Source organism: Dendropsophus ebraccatus, chromosome 10, assembly GCF_027789765.1.
Source record: "Dendropsophus ebraccatus isolate aDenEbr1 chromosome 10, aDenEbr1.pat, whole genome shotgun sequence".
Taxonomy (NCBI): domain Eukaryota; kingdom Metazoa; phylum Chordata; class Amphibia; order Anura; family Hylidae; genus Dendropsophus; species Dendropsophus ebraccatus.
Window position 1 is genome coordinate 23,414,994 of NC_091463.1, and position 24,532 is coordinate 23,439,525.

General features: G+C 46.4%; 3 protein-coding genes, 1 long non-coding RNA gene and 2 other non-coding genes across 10 annotated transcripts in view; 2 read left to right on the forward strand and 4 right to left on the reverse strand.

The window, feature by feature from the left end:
* Positions 1 to 1,395: 1,395 nt before the first annotated feature.
* On the reverse strand, positions 1,396 to 10,177 carry BRCC3 (BRCA1/BRCA2-containing complex subunit 3). The gene is made up of 8 exons (XM_069985731.1): positions 10,031 to 10,177; positions 8,225 to 8,345; positions 7,725 to 7,811; positions 7,549 to 7,637; positions 6,456 to 6,511; positions 5,491 to 5,622; positions 3,592 to 3,635; positions 1,396 to 1,836 (listed from the first exon to the last, which is right to left on the reverse strand). The coding sequence occupies exons 1-8, from the start codon at positions 10,133 to 10,135 to the stop codon at positions 1,685 to 1,687; spliced, it is 786 nt and encodes a 261-aa protein (XP_069841832.1). The 5' UTR covers positions 10,136 to 10,177; the 3' UTR covers positions 1,396 to 1,684.
* Positions 9,852 to 11,854, forward strand: CMC4 (C-X9-C motif containing 4). Its single transcript, XM_069985732.1, has 3 exons — positions 9,852 to 10,300; positions 11,148 to 11,210; positions 11,298 to 11,854. Exons 1-3 carry the CDS (start codon positions 10,171 to 10,173, stop codon positions 11,492 to 11,494), a joined length of 390 nt encoding a protein of 129 aa, XP_069841833.1. The 5' UTR covers positions 9,852 to 10,170; the 3' UTR covers positions 11,495 to 11,854.
* Positions 11,855 to 15,455: 3,601 nt separating this feature from the next.
* On the reverse strand, positions 15,456 to 23,173 carry DKC1 (dyskerin pseudouridine synthase 1). Of its 2 annotated transcripts, XM_069986154.1 has the most exons (17): positions 23,110 to 23,173; positions 22,872 to 22,924; positions 21,801 to 21,887; positions 21,236 to 21,327; positions 20,934 to 21,118; positions 20,778 to 20,842; positions 20,349 to 20,475; positions 19,544 to 19,674; positions 19,201 to 19,344; positions 18,996 to 19,116; positions 17,957 to 18,075; positions 17,628 to 17,731; positions 17,340 to 17,388; positions 17,082 to 17,144; positions 16,572 to 16,619; positions 16,115 to 16,222; positions 15,456 to 15,774 (listed from the first exon to the last, which is right to left on the reverse strand). In XM_069986154.1, exons 1-17 carry the CDS (start codon positions 23,123 to 23,125, stop codon positions 15,721 to 15,723), a joined length of 1,566 nt encoding a protein of 521 aa, XP_069842255.1. In that variant the 5' UTR covers positions 23,126 to 23,173; the 3' UTR covers positions 15,456 to 15,720. The 2 variants fall into 2 exon arrangements, with proteins under 2 accessions (XP_069842255.1, XP_069842254.1); XM_069986153.1 differs by lacking the exons at positions 15,456 to 15,774; positions 16,115 to 16,222; positions 16,572 to 16,619; positions 17,082 to 17,144; positions 17,340 to 17,388 and having other exon boundaries at positions 17,624 to 17,731.
* On the reverse strand, positions 17,829 to 17,900 carry LOC138766708 (small nucleolar RNA SNORD83). The gene has a single exon (XR_011358747.1). It is a non-coding gene; the product is annotated as a small nucleolar RNA SNORD83 (small nucleolar RNA).
* On the reverse strand, positions 19,745 to 19,819 carry LOC138766709 (small nucleolar RNA SNORD83). Its single transcript, XR_011358748.1, has one exon. It is a non-coding gene; the product is annotated as a small nucleolar RNA SNORD83 (small nucleolar RNA).
* A 59-nt stretch (positions 23,174 to 23,232) lies between the features above and the next one.
* LOC138802637 (uncharacterized) overlaps positions 23,233 to 24,532 on the forward strand; it is a 35,633-nt gene continuing 34,333 nt past the window's right edge. For 3 of the 4 annotated variants that reach the window (XR_011364794.1, XR_011364793.1, XR_011364790.1), the window contains exon 1: positions 23,483 to 23,619. This is a non-coding gene — a long non-coding RNA (uncharacterized lncRNA). Of the gene's footprint in view, positions 23,298 to 23,482; positions 23,620 to 24,532 lie in introns of those variants that run through there. The other variant, XR_011364791.1, reaches the window with a different exon arrangement.

Sequence of the window (24,532 nt, forward strand, 5' to 3'; positions counted from 1 at the left end):
GTACCACCAGTAAGTGCAGGGGGCATAGAGGGGGACCACAAAGTGAGGCCAAACACTTAAAGGGAACCTATCACCCCCCATGCCGGGGTGACAGGCTCCTGACCCCCTGCTGGAGCACCCCTTTACTCACCTGATCCCGCTTCTGGAGGTGGTCGGGTGACGGAGATATGAGCACCTGAAGCCCAGCATGCGCGCTCATCAGATGAGTCCATCGCTCATAGAGAATGACGGAGCGTCGGGACTCGCCTGTCATCCTCTGAGCGTTGGACTCATCTGAGGAGCGCCCACGCCGGGCTTCAGGTGCTCATATCTCAGTCACCCGACCCCCTTCAGAAGCAGGACCCGGCGGGATCAGGTGAGTATAGGGTGCTCCAGCGGGGGGCCGGGAGCATGTCACCCCGGCACGGGGGGGGGTTGACAGGTCCTCTTTAAGGCCCTATTACACAAAAAGATTATCAGCCATGTAATAGAAGGCAACGATCAGCCGACATGAACGATGTCTGCTGATCGTTGCTGTCGTTCGTCTTTCAACACGTATCTGCTGCCGTGGAATAAAAGCTGCAGCAGCAGACCGCCGCTATCCTCTATGGGCAGGCCCCCGCACTCACCCGGTTGCTGCTGCCGCTGCGTGCAGCGGCAGCGAGCAGAGAATGAGGAGCAAACGAACACTGGCCGTGCTTGTTCGCTCTTCGTTTCCCACTCGCTACCGCCGCTATTACATGCGTAAGGGGGGGGGGCTGCATATCTTCATGTTCCTGCTGTCGTTCCCATTAATTTGGCAAAATGACGGGGTGGTCAAAGTTTTTTTTGACAGTCTGAATTGAAAAGAAAAGGTAGAGTAGATGTCACTAGAGAGGAGTCTGACTCGAGCATGGTCAAGTCGGATCAGCATTTAAATGCAGATGACAAAGTTGGATGCAGCCCTAAGAAGTCCTGGAAAATATGGATATGGCTGTAACCATGTTTTCCAGCAGCCTCTGGTATTCAAATGCTGAGTGATCCGCATCTCTTGATGACCCCTGTAGGTCACTGGATATAGTTGTGCCCCCAGTGTGACTGTCACATTGGGGGCCGGCGGGACCGCCCCAAGTGCTTCATGCTTGGCCAGTGCCTAGTAATAGAAGAGAGCTGTGCACAGGAACAAAGTCGTGGTTCAAAAAAAAAAAAAAAAAAAAAAAAAAAAAAAAAGACTGAGGCAGCACACAAATCAATGCACCTAGTGGTACATTCACTTTAAGCATCCTTGTTCTTCCTACCCTGGTGAATCTGTTTGGAAAATTATTGTCCTCCATTTCCAGATCAACATTATTTCCATCATGCATCTGCAGACTCATGAGCTAAGGCAGCAGCCATGCTCTTACATGTCACCACATTTATCCTAAGTGACAGTCTATATAATTACAAACAAAAGGCCTTTATAAAGTTCATTGACATAGCAAAATATTGTTTTACATACAATGAGAAGGCAAAGACGATTCAGTAAAGAAACAACCCACCCCAAGGTATTCTTTCTGATCACTTATACATTTAACGTTCTGTTACTTTACTAAACCTGAATTCAGACCCAAGTGCGATTTCATGCAGCGTTTTCTGTTGCATTTTAGACTCTTGGAATCAGTGTTCTCTATACAGTGGTGACCACAACACCGAGACTGTTCATGGCCGTGACGAGTCAATAGAACAATCATTCCAGGCTCTCCAATTCCTGCATTAGTCTCTCCTTTTCCTGTTCTAGCTCCTGGGCGCGCTGGTGATTCTGCTGGAGACGATCTTCAAGCCACTGTAGGAGGGGGCCGCTGACTGCAGACATTTGACCACATAAATTCTTGGTAAACACTGCAAAGTCATAAACGAAAAGTTGTTAAAGGGGTGCTATATATATATATATATATATATATACACACCGGCCACTTTATTAGGTACACCATGCTAGTAACGGGTTGGATCCCCTTTTGCCTTCAGAACTGCCTCAATTCTTCGTGGCATAGATACAACAAGGTGCTGGAAGCATTCCTCAGAGATTTTGGTCCATATTGACATGATGGCATCACACAGTTGCCGCAGATTTGTCGGCTGCACATCCATGATGCGAATCTCCCGTTCCACCACATCCCAAAGATGCTCTATTGGATTGAGATCTGGTGACTGTGGAGGCCATTTGAGTACAGTGAACTCATTGGCATGTTCAAGCAGAAATCGAGACTCATCAGACCAGGCAACGTTTTTCCAATCTTCTACTGTCCAATTTCGATGAGCTTGTGCAAATTGTAGCCTCAGTTTCCTGTTCTTAGCTGAAAGGAGTGGCACCCGGTGTGGTCTTCTGCTGCTGTAGCCCATCTGCCTCAAAGTTGGACGTACTGTGCGTTCAGAGATGCCTTTCTGCCTACCTTGGTTGTAACGGTTGGCTATTTGAGTCACTGTTGCCTTTCTATCAGCTCGAACCAGTCTGCCCATTCTCCTCTGACCTCTGGCATCAACAAGGCATTTCCGCCCACAGAACTGCCGCTCACTGGATGTTTTTTCTTTTTCGGACCATTCTCTGTAAACCCCAGAGATGGTTGTGCGTGAAAATCCCAGTAGATCAGCAGTTTTTGAAATACTCAGACCAGCCCTTCTAGCACCAACAACCATGCCACGTTCAAAGGCACTCAAATCCCCTTTCTTCCCCATACTGATGCTCGGTTTGAACTGCAGGAGATTGTCTTGACCATGTCTACATGCCTAAATGCACTGAGTTGCCGCCATGTGATTGGCTGATTAGAAGTTAAGTGGTAACGTGCAGCTGGACAGGTGTACCTAATAAAGTGGCCGGTGAGTGTAATATATATATATTTAGAATCAGTGAAGCCTTCGCTGCTTACATTCTCCGTTCTCTGCTCAGTCAATGCCTTACATGACCTAAGATGGTGCTGACCCTCCAGCTGTTGCAAAACTACAACTCCCATCATGTAGTGGCAGACTTAGGGTACTATTACATGGCCCGATAATAACTGTAAACCGGCACCGATCTGCTAGATTGGCGCTTGTTTACTGGGCCTATTACACGGCCCGATAATCGTTTAACAAGGGCTGCAGGGACATAGTTACCCATGTCCTTGCAGCCCTTGCTTAAACACTATACATTACCTATCCATGGTCCAGGGCTCCTCCTGCGCTCTGCTTGTCCCTGGGTTCCACGCACTGCAGCTTTAGAGTGTCCTGTCTTTGCTGACAGGCCGCTCAGAAGCTGCAGTGCGCGGGACTCGGGGAGAAGCAGAGCGCAGGAGGAGGCGTGGACCATGGATAGGTAATGTATGCACTTTGCAAATCGTCAGCTCCCGGCCGCGCACTGCTATTACACTTAGAGATGTGCAGTCTGTGCCCGACAATTATAGGTCCAAACCTATATCAACGATCAGCCTATGATCATTGTCATCAGCTAATCGTTGTATTTATTACACAGAATGATAATCGGCCGGATAGGGCCGATTATCGTTCTGTGTAATAGTACCCCAAGTCAATAAGGTGTGTGACGTGAGCGGCGAGGGGGGAATAATTTTACACACAATTAATTCAAATAGACCCTTTAAAGAACATATTATAGACACTTACCAGAACCATTATGAATCTTGGTAACGGAATCTAGATGTCCAAGACTAAGAATGAAAAGACACAGAAAAGTATGATAAGGCATCAATCATACACAACTAGATGTTCATACTCTGCAGATTCATCACACACACACATATATATATACATACATACATACATACACACACACAAGTCAGCACAGAAAAAAACTATATAAACAACAAGTCCCAAAATTGACAAAATTGATGTGGATCCTTGGCTCTTCAGCTCTTTTGAAACTTCAAGTCCCTCATGCCTGGACAGCCAAGGTTCCCTGCCCCTGGACTGAAGTATAGCAGGTCCTCTAGGACAGTTATTTTCAACCTTTTTTTGAGCCGCAGCACTTTTTTTATACTTAAAAAATCCCGGGGCACACCGCCAACCAAAATGGCACAAAATGACACTAGACAGTACATATTATACATATAGTTAATAATATAGATTCTAAATGTATTTATACTCACTCAGTGTGAAACCTGGGCCTGTTTTCCTCTGCCCCCTGTGCTTCTCTCCACCATACTTCTCCCCCCTGCTTCTCTCCCCCCATACTTCCCTCCCCCCATACTTCCCTCCCCCATCCCCAGGTTTCTCGCCCCCCCCTTCCTCCTCACCTCCTCCGAGATGGTCGCTGCTGCTGTCCGCCTCACCTACTGGCCGTCCGTAGGGCCCGGACGTGCTCCTCCAATCAGCGGAGACCGGGAGCGTGGTGCGCTGCGGCAGGCCGTACCGCACACGTTGATTAGATGCGTGCATCACGGCCCGCCGCAGCGCACCATGCAACCGCCCACATTATAATCTGCCACTGATCGCTGATCATTGCCGGGGAACAAAACACAGGGGCACACCCGACCATGTGTTGCGGCACGCTGGTTGAAAATCACTGCTCTAGGATACTTCCTATGAAACCACAGCAGCCATACTATTCTTCTTATTTTCTCCCAATGTACAGCCAAAGTCATGTCTTAAACCACCTCTAACCTTGCTGTAAGTTTTCTACTAGATGAGGTAGAAGAGGAATGATACAGGAGCATAGCTAAACTAGAAGAGTCTTTGTACATTTGGGCTATGATTCAACCCCGTACTGATAAGGATCATTAATGCCGACCGTTGTTGGTGCTTATCAGTATGTAGTGGAAACCTAACCCTTAAAGGGGTACTCCAGCGAAAAGCTTTTTCCTAGTAATTGAAACACATTACAAAGTTATATAACTTTGTAATATGCGTCAATCACCTATCTTCCCCCCTTCCCTATCTTTTCCCCCCTCAACCCCCCAACAGGAAGTGAAGTAAACTCATTCTTACCTAATGACTGTTGACCCCAGGCTGCTCTGTGGCAGCCATTTTGTGACAATGACATCATCAAGAGGGAGGGGGGGTCTAAGCCCTGTTAAGCCAGCCTCCCTTTGTCAGATGACACAGGTTGCTCAGCTCTGATTGGCTGAACAAGATGTAAGCCATCTAACAGTTCTACAGAGTCAGTTAGACAACACAGTAGACAAAGTGCATCATGGGAAACCCCAAACCAGGAAGTGAAGAAAAAAAATGAAGCCACCAACTGGAGGTTCAGGGACCTGCAAACAGCGGGAAATTCAAACAGAGACAGACTACAGAGGGATGGTAAATGTGAAAACTATTTTTATGATTGATAGTTTTTTTTTTTTCCTATTAGCGCCGGAGTACGTCTTTAAAGGCATTAGAAAAAACAACTAGTTTCTATCTAATGGTAATATAGAGTAAGCAGCTCAGCTTCGATTAAACTAAGGTGCAGTACCACCAGTGGACAGGTGTAGCACTGCTGTGGGAAGATGCAGCCACGTCTTTCTAACCCTAGATAGCCCCTATGAGATTTGTTCGGTAGCATGCACAGTCTTGAGCAGATACCTGTGTATTCTGCGGTACGCATCCTGCTCCTCCTGGCACAGAATTTTGGGTAGTTCTACGGCTGACTCCAGGCAAACTTTCCTGATGGTGTCATGTGGGACAACATGAAGAGGGATTTCTATCCTTTCATATCTGCGAATGATATAGAAAACATGGTACAATAGTGAGTGAATGCTAATGAAATTAAAATAGGAACTAGGGATGGTCTAAACCGAGTTCGGTTTAGGTTCATACGAACCCGAACTTTCGGTAATGATTCCCGCTGTCTGCCAGCTCCGTGCAGCAGGCAGATCCAGCGGGAGGACCGCCTGGAAAACTGGGATACAGCCATAGCCATAGGCTGTATCCCAGTTTTCCAGGCGTTACTCCCGCTGTATCCGCCCGCTCCACGGAGCGGGCAGACAGCGGGAATCTGATGCCGAGCGTTCGGGTTCATACAAACCCGAACCTCGGAGGGTTCGGACCATCCCTAATAGGAACACAATGAATAAAATCCTTTCCGCAATGTCTGGCAAATAGCAGCCATTCAGGCTCAATAGTAGCTGTCCAATCTTCTCACTGACCACACTTGACATTAAGAAAATGTGCTGCATTGTAATACTAAAAAAAAGCAAAAACATTCTTAGTATGACATTAAAGGGGTTATCCAGGCTTAGAAAAATATGGCTCCTTTCTCCCAGAAACAGCACCTCTCTTGTCCTCAGTTTGGGTGTGGTATTGCATCTCTGTAAAAGGAGCTGATTTGTAATACCACACACAACTCGGGAACAGAGGTAGTGCTGTTTTTGCAAGAAAGTAGCTGTGTTTCCTTCTAGCCATTTAAAGGGGTACTTTGGAGGGGAAAAAAATATTTAATCCCTGTTGCTGCCAAAATTTTCTTGCAATCCTAGCCCATTGCCAAAGCTGCAAGACAAGAAGACACAATTCTTGACATATAGGGTGCTTTTATTTTACAGGTGACTTACTCATTGCTCTTTTGTGCTTGGACTGACTGAAAACAGGTATAGAGAATACGACCCGTCTATGCAGAAGAAGAAAAAAATCTGTTAGAGGTTTTATCCCCAGATTCAAAGTTATCACCTGTCTACAAGATAGAGTATTAAACCACTGGGACCCCCCACCGATCACAAGAATGGAGGTCAAGTGGTCCGCGAAAAATTGCTACATTCATCCAATGGAGCTTCACTGCTCCATTCATTCTTCAGGAAACTTCTGATCTCGCCAATATTTGGAAGTCCCATAGATAGTGCTTGGAGGAATGGCTTAGCATATAGCTCTATTCACACAGGGACAACTAACCTCTCTTCCCATGATAAGTGCGGTGGTAGAAACTGGACCCCACTGATCAGATAGTAAAAGAAGTCCGGCGAGTTGAGTCCAGTTGGTGAGATGTCCCTACAGCCAGCACTACAGGGGAGATGTAAGCAGTGGAGTCCCGGGAGGGGGAAGAGAGACGGCAGCGGCGGCTGGGGAAAGACATCGCTGGGCACAGGCTAGCTTGAATTTTCTGCTGCCCAGGGGACATTCAAATCTAGGCGGGTCGGGGAGCGGGCATATCGGGGGAGGTGTCCCAGAGCTGGGGGAGTCCCAGGAGGGAGATGTCCCAGGTGTGGGGAGCGGGCATGCTGGGATAAAGCAGGGGAAGTCCCGGTGGGGAGATGTCCCTTGGGTGGGGACCGGGCATGCTGGGAGAGGTGTCCCTGAGCTGGGGGAGTCCCAGTAGGGAGTTGTCCCAGGTGTTAGGTGTGGGCAGATATCCCTGGGGTGGGGAGCGGGCATGCTCTGAGAGGTGTCCCTGAGCTGGGGGAGTCCCAACAGGGAGATGTCCCTGGGGTGGGCAGCGGGCATGCTGGGAGAGGTGTCCCCGAGCTGGGGGAGTCCCAGCAGGGAGTTGTCCCAGGTGTTAGGTGTGGGCAGATATCCCTGGGGTGGGGAGCGGGCATGCTGGGAGAGGTGTCCCCGAGCTGGGGGAGTCCCAGCAGGGAGTTGTCCCTAGGGTGGGGCGAGGCTAGTGTGTGTACCATATAAAATACAGATTACAAGAAGGGATCATCTGACCTTAGTATTCTTGTCCTCTATGAAGCAGGAGAAGATTAATCCCACAAATCCGACGTCCATCATCTGATACATGGCCTGGGTGCGCACATCTATAGTGAAAGAGTGGAGAACACGAATAAGCAATGCCGACCTTCCCTTCTATATCTCTATAGAAAACGTGTTCCTTAGTGTCTCACCAACATGGGACGGCCATACTGTGATATGTGGGTGAGAGTGATACCAGCCGACAACCCTCATAGGGCGACCTGTAATCTCAGACAATCTGTGCAGAGGAGTTAAAGAAAAAGTTCCCTGTGTGACGGTCATAAGAAGCAGAACATTTGGTTTATTTTACAATTATTTATTAGCACTGTTTTTGTCTATTTCACACCTTTTCATTGAAAAGGAGATAACAAGCTGATCGGTGAGGTTAAAGTCCTCAATTCATTCTCTCTGTGGCTTCTGATCATTGCTCAGTAATCATTAGAAGCTGCAGAATGAATGGTGACAGTTCGAGGAACAGTTTCCCTCCATTTTCATGATGGGTGGGGGACCCAGCAGGTAGACCCCCAGCAATCATCTTGTTATTTCCTATCCTGTGTATAAGGGATTACTTTGAGAGTTGGGAATACCCCTTTAAGGAAACCCCCAGGTCCATCCACTACAGAACACATGCATGTTCTTATAGAGCAGGATATATCAGCTTCTGTAGTAGCTGCCGACAGCTGTTCGGGTGAAATCTCCACTCGATCTTTCCTCTTGTCTGATCTCCGTAAGATGATCACTGAGTGAATGTGCACAACTCTCTGTGTATCAACCTAAGGAATAGGAAAGAAGCTGGTTAGTGGCTGATCATAGATGGCAGCAGAGACCGCAGGGCAAGGGGAGCTAAGTATGCCAGCTTTTGTTGCTGCACAGGGAGGCATAGGGGTGCATTTGCCTGGAAAAATCCTTTAAGGGTGGGTTCCCATACGTCTGGTGATACAGCACAGTTCCCATCTGACATGGTTGCACTTAATCAGTCCGGGTTTGACATTCTGTAATATCAGATCCAATGGAGGTTTCAACCCTGGAGGTTTTTCAAGCATGAAGAAAATCCGGGGTTAAAACGTTGCGCTGTTAGGGGGCCATTTTGGAATATGGCCTCATTCAGAACACCGAGACTGGAAACTATGTCATCCCGTTATTACATTTTGTTTTATTTATATCTAAGTAAGGGTCTGTGGAAAGAGGAGTGCGATAGTCTACATTTGTTGCATTTGATTTTGCCATTATGGCTGATAGCTGTTTAATCCTGCTGGAGACCACCGTAGGACATGCCTATTATTCAAGATTTGTAGGAATCTGACCTCTGGGATTAAAGGAAACCTGTCACCCCGGCTGCTGGGGTGGAGTTCCTTATATTTACCCCTTCCTTGAAGTCCTGGTCCCCGTCGCGAGAAATCCCCGATAGAGAATAAGTCGTTCTCTATGGGCGTCGGACTCATCTTTGGGGATTTCTCGGCAACTGAACAGGGACCGAGACTTCGAGGAAGGGGTAAGTATAAGGGGCTCCATCAGGGGGTCGGGCGGGCTTCACACCGGCAGCCGGGGTGACAGATCTCCTTTAAAGTGCCACAGCGCCGTTCCCATACAGTGGCTGTATCTGGTATTACACTGTGCTCCAATAACTTTGCAAAAGCGACTTGACGCCTATGAATGAAGTGGAATAGCTGCGGTGCTTCACTAAAGGTCAATGTCGCTGTGTTTTTATGATCTGTGCGGGCCCCAGCAGTCACATCCCTGCCAATAACTCATTAAAGGGATTATCCAGCATTATAGAAACATGGCCAATTTCTTCCAGAGACAGCACCACTCTCGTCTTCAGTTTGGGTGCAAGTTTTGTAACTCAGTTCCATTGAAGTGGATGAAGCTTAATTGCAAACCGCACCCAGACTAGAAACAAGAGTGGTGCTGTCTCTGAAAGAAAGTGGCATTGCTTTTGTACTGCTGAATAACCCCTTTAATGGAAGTCATTGCCCATAGCAACCATTGTTATTCCAGGTTTCAGTTCTCTAACATTAGCTAGCAGTGTTCTGATTGGCAGCTGATCTAGTTAAAATAAAGGCACTTCTGATTGGTTGTTATGTGCTACACATATTCAGTCTATATTGAAAGCAGTGTTCTGATTGGTTGTTATGTGCTACACATATTCAGCCTATAATGAAAGCAGCGTTCTGATTGGTTGTTATGTATTACACATATTCAGCCTATAATGAAAGCAGCGTTCCGATTGGTTGTTATGTATTACACATATTCAGCCTATAATGAAAGCAGTGTTCCGATTGGTTGTTATGTGAAGCAAATGTAAACAGCGTTCTGACTGGTAGCTTTGTGCAGCTGCGCTGGCTTTCTCTCAGTATTCGCCCAATAGGCAAGGGGATTGTTTACTGTGTCCCAGCACTGCAGCCTATAACATTGAGTAGTAGCCCATCCCCACAGACAGAAGCCCCCGGGCTCTCACCTCGCCTATACACAGGCCCATCACCTCCTCTCGCTCTGTGCTCAGAGAATGAGCCACACAAACCAGGAAGGCATCCCCCTCGATGTGTACGGCCTGCACCGCCATCTTGCTCCGTACAGCAGGCTGCACCTCTTGTGTCGATGTTTGCGTTCCAGGACATGAAGAAATGTCCGTCGGGCCGGCGCCATTTTGGTGAGGTCAGCCGCATCCAGGAAAGCTCGATTTGGTCTACGAGAAAATGGCGGCCTGCGCTCCTGAAGGTCACAGACTGTAGGTATTACTGGTTCTCCTCTAGTCGCCGGCAGCCGTGTGTTCCGGGGTGTCTCTCCTCAGTTGTCAGCAGGGGTATGTGCATCTGCTTCCACCAGGATATAGCTGCAGATGGGTAGTTACCTATGTATATGGATGGGCATAGAACCTGATGGAGTTCCTCAGCAGTCATACACTTACACAGAAAGATTTCTCTGCAACCAAGGCTCTTTCCTCATGAGGGTATTAGCCTCCTTGTACTTTACTGTCGATGGGACCCATTGTGTTCTATGAGCCATGGACAAATTCCATTGTTGTGTATTTGTGCCCCATATTTGTACCCCTCCCCCCCCCCAATTAAAGGGGTTATCCAGTGCTACAAAAACATGGCCACTTTCTTTCAGAGACAGCACCACTCTTCTCTCTAGTTCAGTTAAAGGGGATCCCGCCTCCTTCACTGAGTGGCTGAGCGGACCTGAGACGTCACATCTCGGGCCCGCGTCAGATACCCGGAAGCGGCCGGGCACCGGAGCGCAGCGATGCGGGACCCGCCGCTGGAACCGGGGAGGTGAGTGGACGTCTTTTCTTTCAGCCACCTCCTCCCTGGCCACATCTAAAAATAGCCCCCACGCTGGAGCACCCCTTTAAGCTCCATTTACTTCAATGGAACTGAGCAGCAAAACCCCACCCAAGCTGGAGACAAGAGTCGTGTTGTCTCTGGAAGAAAGCGGCCATGTTTTTGTAGCGCTGGATAACCCCTTGGGTTTTCCTACTATATACATGAACTGTAGGATCTGCTGTGAATGTTAACCTGTTACCGATCTCCTATAGAATATAATAGAGTTCTCTTCTGTCTCCCTCCAGTTAGTGATGCCTCAGAGAAAGGATCCATGTCAGAAGGCGGCGTGTGCAATCCAGAAGTGCCTGCAATGTACGCCATAGCAAGCAAGTTACCACCAACACCCTCCACTCCTCCCCTGTCAGTGCTGTCATGTTCACATTTACCTTCTGTTCACAGTAAACAATTATATGGAGAAGAAATGTGAGCAAGAGATTGAAGCAATGCGGCTCTGCTGTTCTAAGCTACGAACGCAGGAATCCATCTGCTGCTCGGGCTTCCAGGACCGACAAGCGTCTAAAGAAAATCCGAAGGGATCATCCAGCACTGACCAGAGCTTATTACAAGCTAGCACCCTGTATGTGACGGACATTTAAAGGGATTTTTTTTTTTTTTTTTTTTTTAAAGCTCCGAAAAAAGTGCTACATCCACCGGACTGTATCAGTGGATGTGGTGAAGCTACATTTCATATGATAGCTCATTCCTTGCTGACCACCCCATGTGTGGCACATGATTGATCAGGTCCTGCGCATCAGGGCAGATGAGTTTACACTCATCTAAGGGCCCTTTTGCACAGAAAGATTATCTGACAGATTATCGCCAAAGATTTGAAGGCAGAGCCAGGAATGGACTATAAGCAGAGAGCAGGTAATAAAGCAAAGCCTGAGATTTCTCCTCTTTTCAAATCCATTCCTGGTTTTGGCTTCAAATCTTTGGCAGATGGTTTTTCAGTCAATCATGGGGGGGGGGGGGGGGGGGGCAAAACACATCTAGTCACTTCGCCAGGACTGTAATAAAGCATTGATTGGTGTAATCATCATAACGTATGGCATTACGTTGTTTTATTAAACCATCAGGTATCAGATGACCTTGCTGGGTTAGGGTCCATTAACACAGAAAGATTATCTGCCAAAGATTTAAAGCCAAAGCCAGGAACAGACTATATATAGAGATCTTTTCAAATCAATTCCTGGCTTTGGCAGATAATCTCTCTGTAAATGGACCCTTAGGTTAGACGAGTAGGCACAGAGCTTCTACAGAGAATACACCATACATACCTATAGGGCTTCATTTACCAATTGATGCAACAAGGGAAGTATCCTCATTATCGGTCTACAATGATTTTCTGTTGTGACTTTTTCGGCCATCATTCATAGTGTCCATTTTCTTTAGAAGACAATTTTCTTTAGGTTTCACTGTGTAGTAGATTACATTCTGGGTAAAGAATAGTGTACGGTGCATTATGTGGCTACTAAAACATATACCACCATATACCTATTTAGACAGAAGGCTGTACCATGATGTGAACAGTACCTTTTCTTGTGGTGGTCTTATTGTTAATGAAAGAAAGAGGAGGGGTAGCCATCAATACTTCCATAAGGCAGGTGTGTGTTTTTTTTTTTTTTTAAACTCCCATTGTCTGGAGACTTTTTTTTTGATTAACAGTAGCCCGGCTGGGATAGGAAAAAAAGCAATACTCAACTGTGGCAACCCTGCTGCTTACAATTTACTGGTCTCCTCTCTAAGTGCTCACTCAGCCAATCACTGTCTAATGGTGCCTTTACACACAGATTTTTGAAGCCAAAGCCAGGAATGGATTTGAAAATAGAATAAATCTTAGTCTTTCCTTTATGACCTGTTCCCTGTTTATAGTCTGTTCCTGGCTTTGGCTTCATAAATCTGTCAGATAAATCTCTGTGTAAAGGTACCCTAAGAGCCCATTTACACAGAAAGATTACAGATTATCTACCAAAGATTTGAAGCCAAAGCCAGGAATGTCTTTGAAGAGGAGAAAGCTCAGTCTTCCTTTATAACCTGGTCTGTTTATAGTATGTTCCTGGCCTTGGCTTCAAATCTTTGTGTAAATGGACCCTAAGACAGGGCACCATTGCAGCAAGACATTGGCTGAGAGGGCACTTTTGTACAGAGACTTCACCCAGAAAGGTTGTACAGCAGGAATTGGGCGCCAGTGCAGACAGCAGCGGGGAACTGTTTTCTAGCAACAGCCTGGCCACTATTAAAGGGGTACAAGATTTTTCTTCAAATTGTTAAAAGGGGTACCCTGGCCAAGCTTTGCATTCATCTCTCTCGCTTGAAGTGTGATGTCGCAGCTGCGTTCCAGCACCATCTTTACTATGACATTAGCTGCAGTAGAAATCTCTTGCTTCAGGCTGTGCTGTCCTCCGCCTCAGAAAATCCTATTGCACAGGCTGAACAAGAGACGTGGGGGTGCTGGAATGCAGCCGCGCCAATACACTTTTGGCAGAGCTAAACCCCAAACATGCTTAAAAAAATCTCAAGCTTTCCAGTAAGGTTGTTTTCTATGGGGATTTACTACTACTCTGGACAATTTATCATGGACGAAAGGTGGCAGCGGAGAGCAGTGTCAAACCAATATACTTCCTGCAGGACACCCAGCAGCTGATAAGTACTGGAAGACTTGATTTGTAAATAGAATTACAAAATTTAGTTTAACTTTGCCTCTAGTCACCGTAAACTATATTAAGAAAAAAGTTAAAGGGTGACTCAAGAGGCTAAGTTAAACAGACTTAATTCTACTTACAAATCGTCTTCCAGTACTTTACAATGATACACAGGTTGCTTTTTTCCCCCTCCATAAGCAAAGATGGCACAAACCATCTAAACTTTATTGTAACGAGAAATCTGAGAATACTAAAAATCTTATTCGCAGAAAGATTTAACGTGTCACAAGTAGGCTTGATCGAACATCTGAAAAAGCTAGGTTCTATGGAACTCGAACCTAGCCGGACCTTCCGTATATGATTGCTGAAGTCTTCACGTTCCGTGCAGAAGGAGGAGACATCCCGGGGACTGCCTGGAATTCCGGGAGTCTCCTCCTTCTGCATGGAGCGTGAAGACATAAGCAATCATATACGGAAGGTCCAGCTAGGTTAGAGTTCCATAGAACCTAGCTTTTTCAGATGTTCGATCAAGCCTACTTGTGACACGTTAAATCTTTCTGCAAATAAGATTTTTAGAATTCTCGGATTCCTCGTTACAACAACACAGACCTGCGTAACATTTGAAGTTTAGTGCCTAGTCACAAGTTGCAATCTATTGGGATCTAGGTGTTCCCCATTGATCTCTAGTACAAGCTGAAAGAAAGCATCACTCCTTTCTCCATCAGGCTGTGTCCTGAGGTGGACACAGTAAAGGCAATGGGAAGACAATTTTTTTTTTTTGCAGAAATCAATAGTCCAGGAGATTTTAACACTTAAAATAGAAGAAATCTTGAGAGTGCACTCACCATAAAAAGCTCTCTTTATTAAATCCTTAAAATCACAGGCTTGTAGCAGACGACGGCACAGCACGCCAGCACCCTCCACTGATCGTTACAGCTGTTTCGTGCTAATCACAGCACTTCCTCTGACCTTCCTCAGAGGAAGTGCTGTGATTAGCACGAAACAGCTGTAACGATCAGTGGAGGGTGCTGGCGTGCTGTGCCGTCGTCTGCTACAAGCCTGTGATTTTAAGGATTTAATAAAGAGAGCTTTTTATGGTGAGTGCACTCTCAAGATTTCTTCTATTTTAAGTGTTTGATGGACCTTTTTTTCAAGATGTTTGCACCACTTGAACAGCGTCCACTATCCGTTCCCCTATAAGCCTGCAAAAATCCCATCCCAGGTGTCCTGTAGTGCCGACCGCTTTGTCTATATACATATACCAGGAGATTTTAAGAAACTTTGTAATTAGGTTTATTAGCCAAAAAATGCATTATCATGAAAAAGCAGTTTGAAGCTCTCCCCCGTCTTCATTGTTCTCCTATGGAGAGAGCTAAAGAAAAGACCAAAACAGGACAACAAAGAGTTAATCTACAAATACCTCACCCTTCCATCTCCTGTGACAGTCACCAGTGACCTGTCTGAGCTCAGATTACAGCTGTCACCCAGCTCCGTGCCTGTAATCCTGTTATCTGCTTTCTGCTGCCGGCTAACTCCCTCCTTCCTCCTCCCCCCTCCCCTCTCCCTAGAGCAGACAGGGTACGACTCATGCAACAAGTCACAATTTTCAAATTTTTCAGAGTGGATGGAAAAGAGGAAGGAGGGGGGGGAACTGGGAAAAGGCTTTTTACATGCAGATAATGGCAGATTTGGCTAATAAACCCAATTACAAAGTTTCTTAAAATCGCCTGGACTATTGATTTCTGCAAAAAATAAATAGATACGACAGTGACTCTTTTAACTCTCCACTCCCTGCTCCTCACCAACCTACTGCCATCCCCATTCCTCCCTACCATGTAACCAGGTGTTTCAGGGCACCAGCACCTACCACACTTAATCACCAGCATAATGCACACAGGAACCTAATAGACTCACATTGTAAGAAAGAAGGTTTATTGGGAAAAATAAGCAGTTAAACCAAAATGATTTTCCCCAAAGACGAGATCCATGAGAGTTCATATATGTGAACAACCCTACAACAATGGTTATGAAATTCAGTATTTGTACCAATGTACAAGGGATGTCAAATGTAAAAAATAAAAACCAAAAGTCTATACAATCCTTAAAACAGGACATTCATTATTTCAGTAGTCTTAGCGCCTGTTCACTCTCGACCACTGAAGACTGCGGCTTTCATGCATCTATTCAGAAGTTTCTTTGTGTTTCTTCTTTTTCTTCTTCATGCTTTTTGTCACCTGGGGGAGGGGAAAGTGTGCAAGATTAGTATCGAAGCAAGCCAACAAAATGCAAATCTAGTTGTCAAAAAGGGAATCTGTCAGCTCCATATCATACTCCGTGCTAAAGTGTTAAGGTGGCCTAGCCACAGCATGACTGCCTACTCTCTCATGAATATGGTATGGTGCTTATGAATATCCAGGACTACTAAGCACTTGCACATAATGGACATGACTGGTTCTTTATATTCATGAGCTACACAGAAATATTCTGCTCAGCTTCTCTCCCACTAGTTTATGCTACCCTCAGAAGCATAAACCTACCCAGCCTGTAACCTTTAATGTTAGATCGTGTTATTACCTTTGGAGACTCCTCTGTTGCTTCTTCCTCCTCTTCAGTCTGTTTCTTTTTCTTCTTTTTCTTTGGTTTTAAGGCACTTTCACTGTCACTAGCGCTCTCCCGCTTATGCTGTGAGGGAAAGAAAGGGTCAGTTTGTATACATTATGATCCAGGATAGATACTACAGTCCATTAACACTACCAGCTATGGCTCTCTGCAGCAGTTCTCTGTAAAGGCTTAGACAGTAAGGAATCTACTAGAAACTTTTCATATATTCTAACAGACTGTATTCTGCAGACTGCTTCTCTACAAATATCTGTAGTACTATAATTTGTGAACCACAAGTGTCGATATTTTACATTTCTGAAACTTGACAATGCAAAGCAGCCCCATACAATACAATTAAAAATCGGTCCTCTAGTCAATAGCTGCACTAAATGTGGAATAGAAAACCTATTTTAATGGTATTGCAACTTACCTTAGAAGATTCTGCATCTGCCACTTCATTGTCGCTCTCCGGTTTCTTCTGAAAGGCAAAAAAAGGGGAGACGTGGTTATCTTCAATATACTCTTCACAAGAGCCTTCACATTTGCATTGTCACAGATAATAAAAGCTAGGTTCAGCCACAATCTAGGGGCAGATTTAAAAAAGGGTGTAAAATATACCCTGGTGTAACCTGCCCGCAGCAACCAATCACAGCTCAGCTTTCAGCTCTAGTAAAATGAAAGCTGAGCTGTGATTGGTTGCTGTGGGCAGGTTACACCAGGGTATATTTTACACCCTTTGATAAATCTGCCCCAAAGTGTTAAGACCGGTTTAATAAAAAAAACCTATAACGCTCATCTCCTGCAGCGAGACTGTGCAGGACCAACTAGAACCCCCGATGTTTAGAAAAATCTCTTCAAATATTAAGTCTATGCCTAAAGCTGTAGGTCTTAAAGCATTTGTCCAACCATCTGTGCAATCCGGCTCATGTATGCATCTTACCTTTTTCTTTTTGGTGGTGACTGGTGTGGCCGCGTCACTATCGGACTCGCTTACATGTTTCCTCTGCAGAAAACAAACAAGTTATAGCAGCAGCAATACAAGTGTTCACATGTGGGCTATGTACCATACCAGAGAAAGCACGCTGCATCTCTGATGAGGACCGGCCAGTTTATTTTGCAGGATGACTCCCCTACAATACCACGCACAGGTAAAAGGGGATAACTTCCTGCATCGGTAAAGACTAGAATAAGAACAAACCTTGGCTGGTGTCTCCACCTCGGGAGCAGTCACGCTCTTCTGTGCTGCACTGCAGAAGAGAAAACCACGATATGCGTTACTGAGCGGCTAAGTCAGGGGTAGGGATCTGTAGCTCTCCAGCTGTTGCAAAGCTACAACTCCCATCATGCCTGGACAGCCAAAGCGCTAGCGTTGGCTGCCCATGCATGATGGGAGTTATAGTTCTGCAACAGCTGGAGGGCCGAGATTCACTACTCCTGCGCTAGGCAATAACCGTATATAATAAGGCCAAATAGTTCCTCTTGTTACCTGTAATCAACATATCCTTGGTTCCAGTTTGCTGGGGTATTCTCATTGGGTTTCCCATGCTTGTCTAGCAGCCCTTTCTGGATCATCATTTTCTTCTGGCTGGCCTGAAAAGATTAATACATACAGGTTTAAAACTCTTCTCCCTAAATTAGCAGATGCTGTGATGTCACCAGCGGAGGAGATCAGTGCTGAGTACTACAGAGCCATCAGTTATAGGGTGATAGATGTGAAGTCATCATTACAAAGTTCATGAAACAACATACATCATGTGGCTCAGTATCCTTAGTAAATAGGTTACACTGGCTTCTCATTTAGTTCAGAAGTCTTACCTTAGGACCAAGACCCCACTTGCGGGGATAGGTGTCCCTCTCCATAATGACCCGTTTAATCTTTGCCACGACGCCATGGTCACATGTAGAGATCACAGCGGTTGTCATGAGGGCGGTAGCTATAAAGGGATGCAAGTAGTAAGATAGTTAGGAACACAATTGGTAACCAATAACCTCAACCTAAATACTTCTATACTGTGATCAGAGGAGCTTCCATCATCCTTCGCACTTATCCAGTCTTCCAGCCCCCAACTCACTTATGTTGAGAGTTATCTGCAGAACGCAGCAACTAACACATAGGTGAGCAGGACCCCACATCCCTAAGGACGCAGAACAGCAAGGAAGATGGGAAGTTCAGAGAATGGATAAACTGTGTCATCATGTCACACCCAACAACCAGGCTTAAGGGTACATTCACATGTACAGTGTTTTCACATCACTCATGCTTATGGGCTTCAAGAAGAATATGCAACCTTGACGGTTCCCTTATCATTAAGAAAAAGTGTCACCAGTTTTGGACAGTAAAAACTAGTGACAGTTCCATAGAGATGAACTAGTGTTAAAATTGCTTTCCATGACTGCTTTCTTCCAAAAACAGTGCCACCCCTGTACTCAGGTCGTTTATGGCATTACAACTCTGCTCAATTTACATTAATCTCTTCCAGCCGCCGCACAGTACATAAATGTCACTACAGCCTATGCCTGATGCTGCAGCAACATTAATTTACAATCCAGGATGACACAGGCGCAGGAGCTGCGCCTGTGTCATCTGCGGTGGGTTCCAGCAATCAGTGATAGCCAGAGACCCATAAGCTGATGTCCTAAAACGACTTTGGCATTGAGGAATCAATGACCCCAGGTCGTGAAAGGGTTAATAGAATTGAGCTGTAATACCACACAAGAACTCAGGACAAGGGTGGCACTGCTTCTGGACAAAAGCGGACATGTTCTTCTAGGCCTGGATAAAACCTTAAAAAAAAAAGTTCTGGAAATACAAACTAAATTATAAAGATTGTTAACAGCTCCCAGGGATACTCACCAGTGCAGATAGCTTCACCTTTGGTTGTGATGACCACAATATCCTGGTTCATCTCGATGCCATCCTCATACCTCAGGAGACCGGGCAGCATGATCTTGGCCCCATAACATATAGCATTAACCTACAGAGAATAAAAACCCAGGAGTAAATACCAGCCAATGCTAAGACTACCCGAAAGGTACTGGCAGGAGCAAAGGAGACTTACCGCACTGTCCTTCATGACCAGCCTCTTATGAGATACCAGAAGCTTCTCCAGTGGGAACACAACCCTACGAAGGTAGCTTTCATCTTTATTGTTATCGTACTGCCATTGTGCATCCAATACATCATGCATTGTGACAAGATTATCCTGAAAAAGACAACACATTGAAGTATTCGGATAGAGACCAGATGTTACATGGCCGATTGTCAGCTCCAGGACAAGACAAGAGATTTGCCTCAAATCCTGAGAACTTTTTAATGTCCCAAAGCCAATTACCAAACCACCGGGAGAAGCCTGTGGCTGAACTCAACGCGTTTGGGATTGGTATACAGCGGAGGTCACTAACCTTTTCTCCCATGACACCTGAGCGGACTCTGCGGAGCTCCTGCATCTGCCCACCGACCCCCAGAAGCAAGCCAATGTGGACGCACAGAGTCCGGATATATGTACCGGCTTCACAGCTCACCCAGAATATACCTGCAGAGTTACAGAACAGACGTCACCTATAGGTTCAGGTAAACTACATGGTTTTATTCAACTGCTAAAGAGCCATCAGTTATTGGGTGATAGATACATGTCAGCATGACAAGAAGTTCATGAGAGTATATGTACATCATATGGCTCAGTAACCCCTCCATTTCTGTACACTCACTACAGCACAGGGGGCCAACCTGCCACCCTCCAGCTGTTACAACACTACAAGTCCCAGCATGCCTGGACAGCTAAAGCTCAAGCATGATGGGTATTGTAGTTTCACAACAGCTGGAGGGCCTGAGTTTACACCCCTGGACTACAGGGACATCAATGTCTACATGAGGATCAAAAACGCATGACCCTCATGGCTTACTATAGATCTCGTGCAACGTCAGAGCAGCAATAGGTGGGGGCCTGAACCACTAAGTGGGTGATCCAGGCTTAGCAAAAATAGGTCTGCTTTCTTCCAGAAACAGCACTGCTCTCCTGTCCTCAGTTTGAGTGCAGTTTTGCAGGTCAGTTTCATGGAGTTGGATTGCAGTACCGCACACAGCCTGATGACAGGAGTGGCGCTGTTCTTATGTAAGAGTTGTGCCTTCTAGTCCCAGATAACCCTTTAAACTGACACTATGGGCACATATGTCCACATCACATACGGACTACGAGCAGTTACTCACCCAGTCTACGTTCGGGGTCATACTCCACAAGTTTGCTTTCATAGATTGTTCTGACACGCAGTTGCCTCTTCACAGCAGCTATTAATGGCGGCCTCTGAAACAGCGCACCTGTGAGGGTCTCCAGAGCCTGCAGGCGGATACACACTGGATATATATATGCTGTATACAGAGGCAATGTATATGATACAAGACCCTCCAGGCATATCAGACAGCACATCTCATCTTGACCTTCACCCATAACCTCCTGCTCTCCACACCAGGTGCCAGTCACACTGCAGAACGCAGGTCACTGGCTCCAGCGATGTATCGAGCACACCGGAGTCCCATACGGGAAGCCAGGGCTTAGGAGAAGGACAAAGGATCAGAGAATGGATAAACTGTGTCATCATGTATACCGGAGACTGACACAGAAAAAGGAGAGATACTCACCCTCGCCAGCTGCTGCTCATTCTCCAATGCATTATGTAGTCGGACAATCCCAACGTATTCCTTCCCTTCAGGACAGATGTTAAGTGTAAAGGTGAGTATATATACGGTCAGATATTGGCTCTAGTATATTATATACACAAGGATAGAAGCGCCCACCTGCACTCTGCTGCGACTTCACCAGTCGTGTGGCGCGGTCTATACATACGATAAGGCAACCTGTGACTTTGGGATCCAGCGTCCCGCTGTGGCCGGTTTTCTCTACCCTCAAAATGCGACGGATCCATGCGACTACCTCGTGTGAGGACGGGTTGGCGGGTTTATCCAGATTAATAAAACCTGTTCTGAAGAGATTAGACACAATAAAAGGAGTGCACAGAAACACGCCGGGCCGACAGGCAAAGATATAGTCATGGGGGATTCCAGACGCGGCCCATAGAGGGGTTACACATAACACTTACTTTATATACTCTGTAATATCTCTCTTCAAGGGGTTGGAACCGGACGGGATAGGAGTGTAGTGTGTCGTCCGAACATTCAGCTTATCAAAGTTCTATCAGAGAGATGAGAAAGTGAGAACATGGGTGTTCCTGCTGCTAAACCATTCATCTAAAAAGCCCAACCTGCTCAGCTCACTGCATTAGTGCCCAAAGGGGTTAGAGGGGAGAAAGGAAAAAAAAAAAAAGCTACTTTAGTGCAAAAACAGCGCCACCCCTATCCTCAGGTTGTCAGTGGTATTACAACTGCTTCAATAACTTCAATAAATAGAAACTGCAAACACCACACCCAACCTGAGGACAGGAGAGGCGCTGTTTATAGAAGTGGCCATGGTTTTCTGAAGCTAGACAACCCCTTTAGGCTATGTTCACACAGCTTTTAAAAAGCATTATTTTGCAGCAAATTGCGCAATTCCCAATATATCAATATTTTGGCGACAAATTTGCTGCAAAAATCTCGCAATTTTATGCTGAAATTGTGAATTTGTGGAAAGATAGCAGCGATTTGCCATTTGCAGAAACGACTAACCTTAAGCAGCAGGGGCCACTGAGATGTATCCAGCTGGGCGACTTTGGACTCGGGCTGTATGAGGAAGCTTCCTTCATGCTGGATATCCTGGAGAGAGAAGAGACCGTTCATCAGGTGTCATTACACTTCTATCTATGTAACCTGCAGTGTGTCTGGCTACATTACTACACTAGATGGCGCCACTTACAGGGGAGACCACTGCAAGGTACCACTAATACCGCCACAGACCACCATGCATGATCATACCGCAAGCCTTACGATATGCTGTGGAGGACAGTGCTTTGGTTCACTGTCCATTATTTTACACTAATGCCTATAGAGCAGACGACCCCTAACAGGTGGCCCTCCAGCATAACAACTCCCATCAGGCCCTGCAACAGCTGGAGAGAAGCCCTGCCTTGTACACAACTTCCATCTAATGGGTCGTCCAATGATATCTGGAGGAAAAAGAAAAAAAAACACCACCTCCAGTACTTATCAGCTGCTGTATGTCCTGCATGAAGTGATGTATTCTTTCCAGTCTGACAGTGCTCTTTGCCGCCACCTCTGTCCATGTCAGGAACTGTCAAGAGCAATAGCAAAGCCCCATAGAAAAACTCCCCTGCAAAGAATACACCACTTCCTGCAGGACATACAGCAGCCGATAAGTACTGGAAGACAAGATTTTTTTTTTTAAATAGAAGTACAAAAAATTCTGGCACCCGTTGATATGTGAGAAGAGAGATTTTCGGGTGAACTACCCCTTTAAGATTGTCAGTCATACACATGGGACCCTAAGCTGCAGTAGATCTCTCAGACTGGGGTTCCCCTTTAACCACACCACCTACCACAACTTGTTCTTCCATTATATCTATTGTAATTTCCTACAAATCTGTGCTTTCCAACACCCAGCTGCTGCAGAACTACAACTCCCAGCATGCCATGACAGCCTCCGGCTCCCAGCCTCATGGCATGCTGGGAGTTGTAGTTTTGCAGCAGCAATGGAAGTCTGAGTGCAGGAGCCGCAGCCAGGCCGCTCAGCCCTCCACGTGCTCAGCACATGTGCACACGGCGGCAGTACCGCACACTCACCGCAATCTCCCCCAGCGTCTGACTCTTGCGTTTCTTAGATTTCTTCTTGGATCCTTTAAGAAAAGTGAAAAAATAACGATAATGAGAGGAGAACATGTGACGGAGCCGCGTTATCCTACAAGGCGCTGGTCACACGGTGCGGAAACGCGTTACTGACATGACAGCACACAGAGGTAATGAAGACAGGGAGCTGTAAATTAAAAAAAATATATATAAATCCGGCGAGCTGAGCGCTTACCCTCGTCATCCGCCATGTCCGCTCTCTGCCCCTCTCCACGCGGTGAATGAGAGAGACGTGCTGGCGGGGCGGCCGGATATAGCACGTGGGAGGACTCATCCCTGGCCCCGCCCCTTCCGCCTGTGTATCCTTCGCTATCCTCCGTGTGGCTGCCATGTTGACTTAGCCTTGTGCTGTGTGCGGCTGAGGTGCTCGTTCACACTTAGCGGCGGCTGTGCGGGTGAAACGCTGGTCAATGTGCAAGGGTAGTGAGAGGGTGCACCACGTGACCGCGATACAGCAGCAGCTGTGGTGTAGTGGCGGGCTGTAGACCTCCCTGCCGCCAGGTGGCGCTGCTGCTGCTTATGCTCCCAGTGTGTGGATACGCCATGTATTAGAGGAGCCATAGAGATGCAACTGCCCTCTAATCTACTTATATATGTTTTATTTGTGGGGTTTGGTGTAAAATTGACTAAAAATGCTAGCAGAAGGAGAGTAATTATAAGTGTGTGTGTACCTACATTTAAAGGGGTAAGCCAGGATTAAAATACATTTGACAGTTGTGTGAGGTATTACAACTGAGCTGCAATAGCAGAGGCAAACTGAGCACAGGTGTGGCGCTGTCTCAAAAATAAAGCAGCCACGTCAACACCTTTAAGTGGTTACCCCACAGTAAAAGTTATTCCCTATTCACATAGAGTATATGACGAGGATAGTACTGGGGGTGTGATTGCCAGGGCCATTTCTAGGTAATTTGGACTACAGGGCGAAACTTGCAACCCCCCCCCCCCCCCCCCCCCCAAAAAAAAAGGCTAATTCAGTAACTCACAGGTGACGTCTTCTTTGATCTGAGGCGTCACTTTCCCTTTTCCTCTCCATCTGGCCCAGGCCTCCATGATGATTTCTTCCACTTACAGTTCATCTCTTCAGAACCTTCCAGACAGACATTTTAGGCTCTGCACTTTTACAACAACTTCCACTTTTTTGTGTCATGTGCAGTAAAGTCAGTAGGTATGTGGGTTACCCCCTGTGTATAGGGTCCCCTGCTGTGCCCCCATATAGTAATAATCCCCCTGTGCTTGTCCCCATAGTAATAATCCTCCTGTGCTCTGTCCCCATAGTAATAATCCCCCCCTGTGCTCTGTACCCATAGTAATAATCCCCGCTGTGCCCCCCCATAGTAATAATCCCTGCTGTGCTCCCCCCATAGTAATAATCCCCCCTGTGCTCCCCCCCCCCATAGTAATAATGCCCCCTGTGCTCTGTCACCATAGTAATAATCCCCCTGTGCTCCACCCCATAGTAATAATCCCCCTGTGCTCCCCCATAGTAAAAATCCCCCCTGTGCTCCCCCATAGTAATAATCCCCCTGTGCTCGTCCCCATAGTAATAATCTCCGCTGTGCTCTGTACCCATAGTAATAATCCCCCCTGTGCTCCCCCCA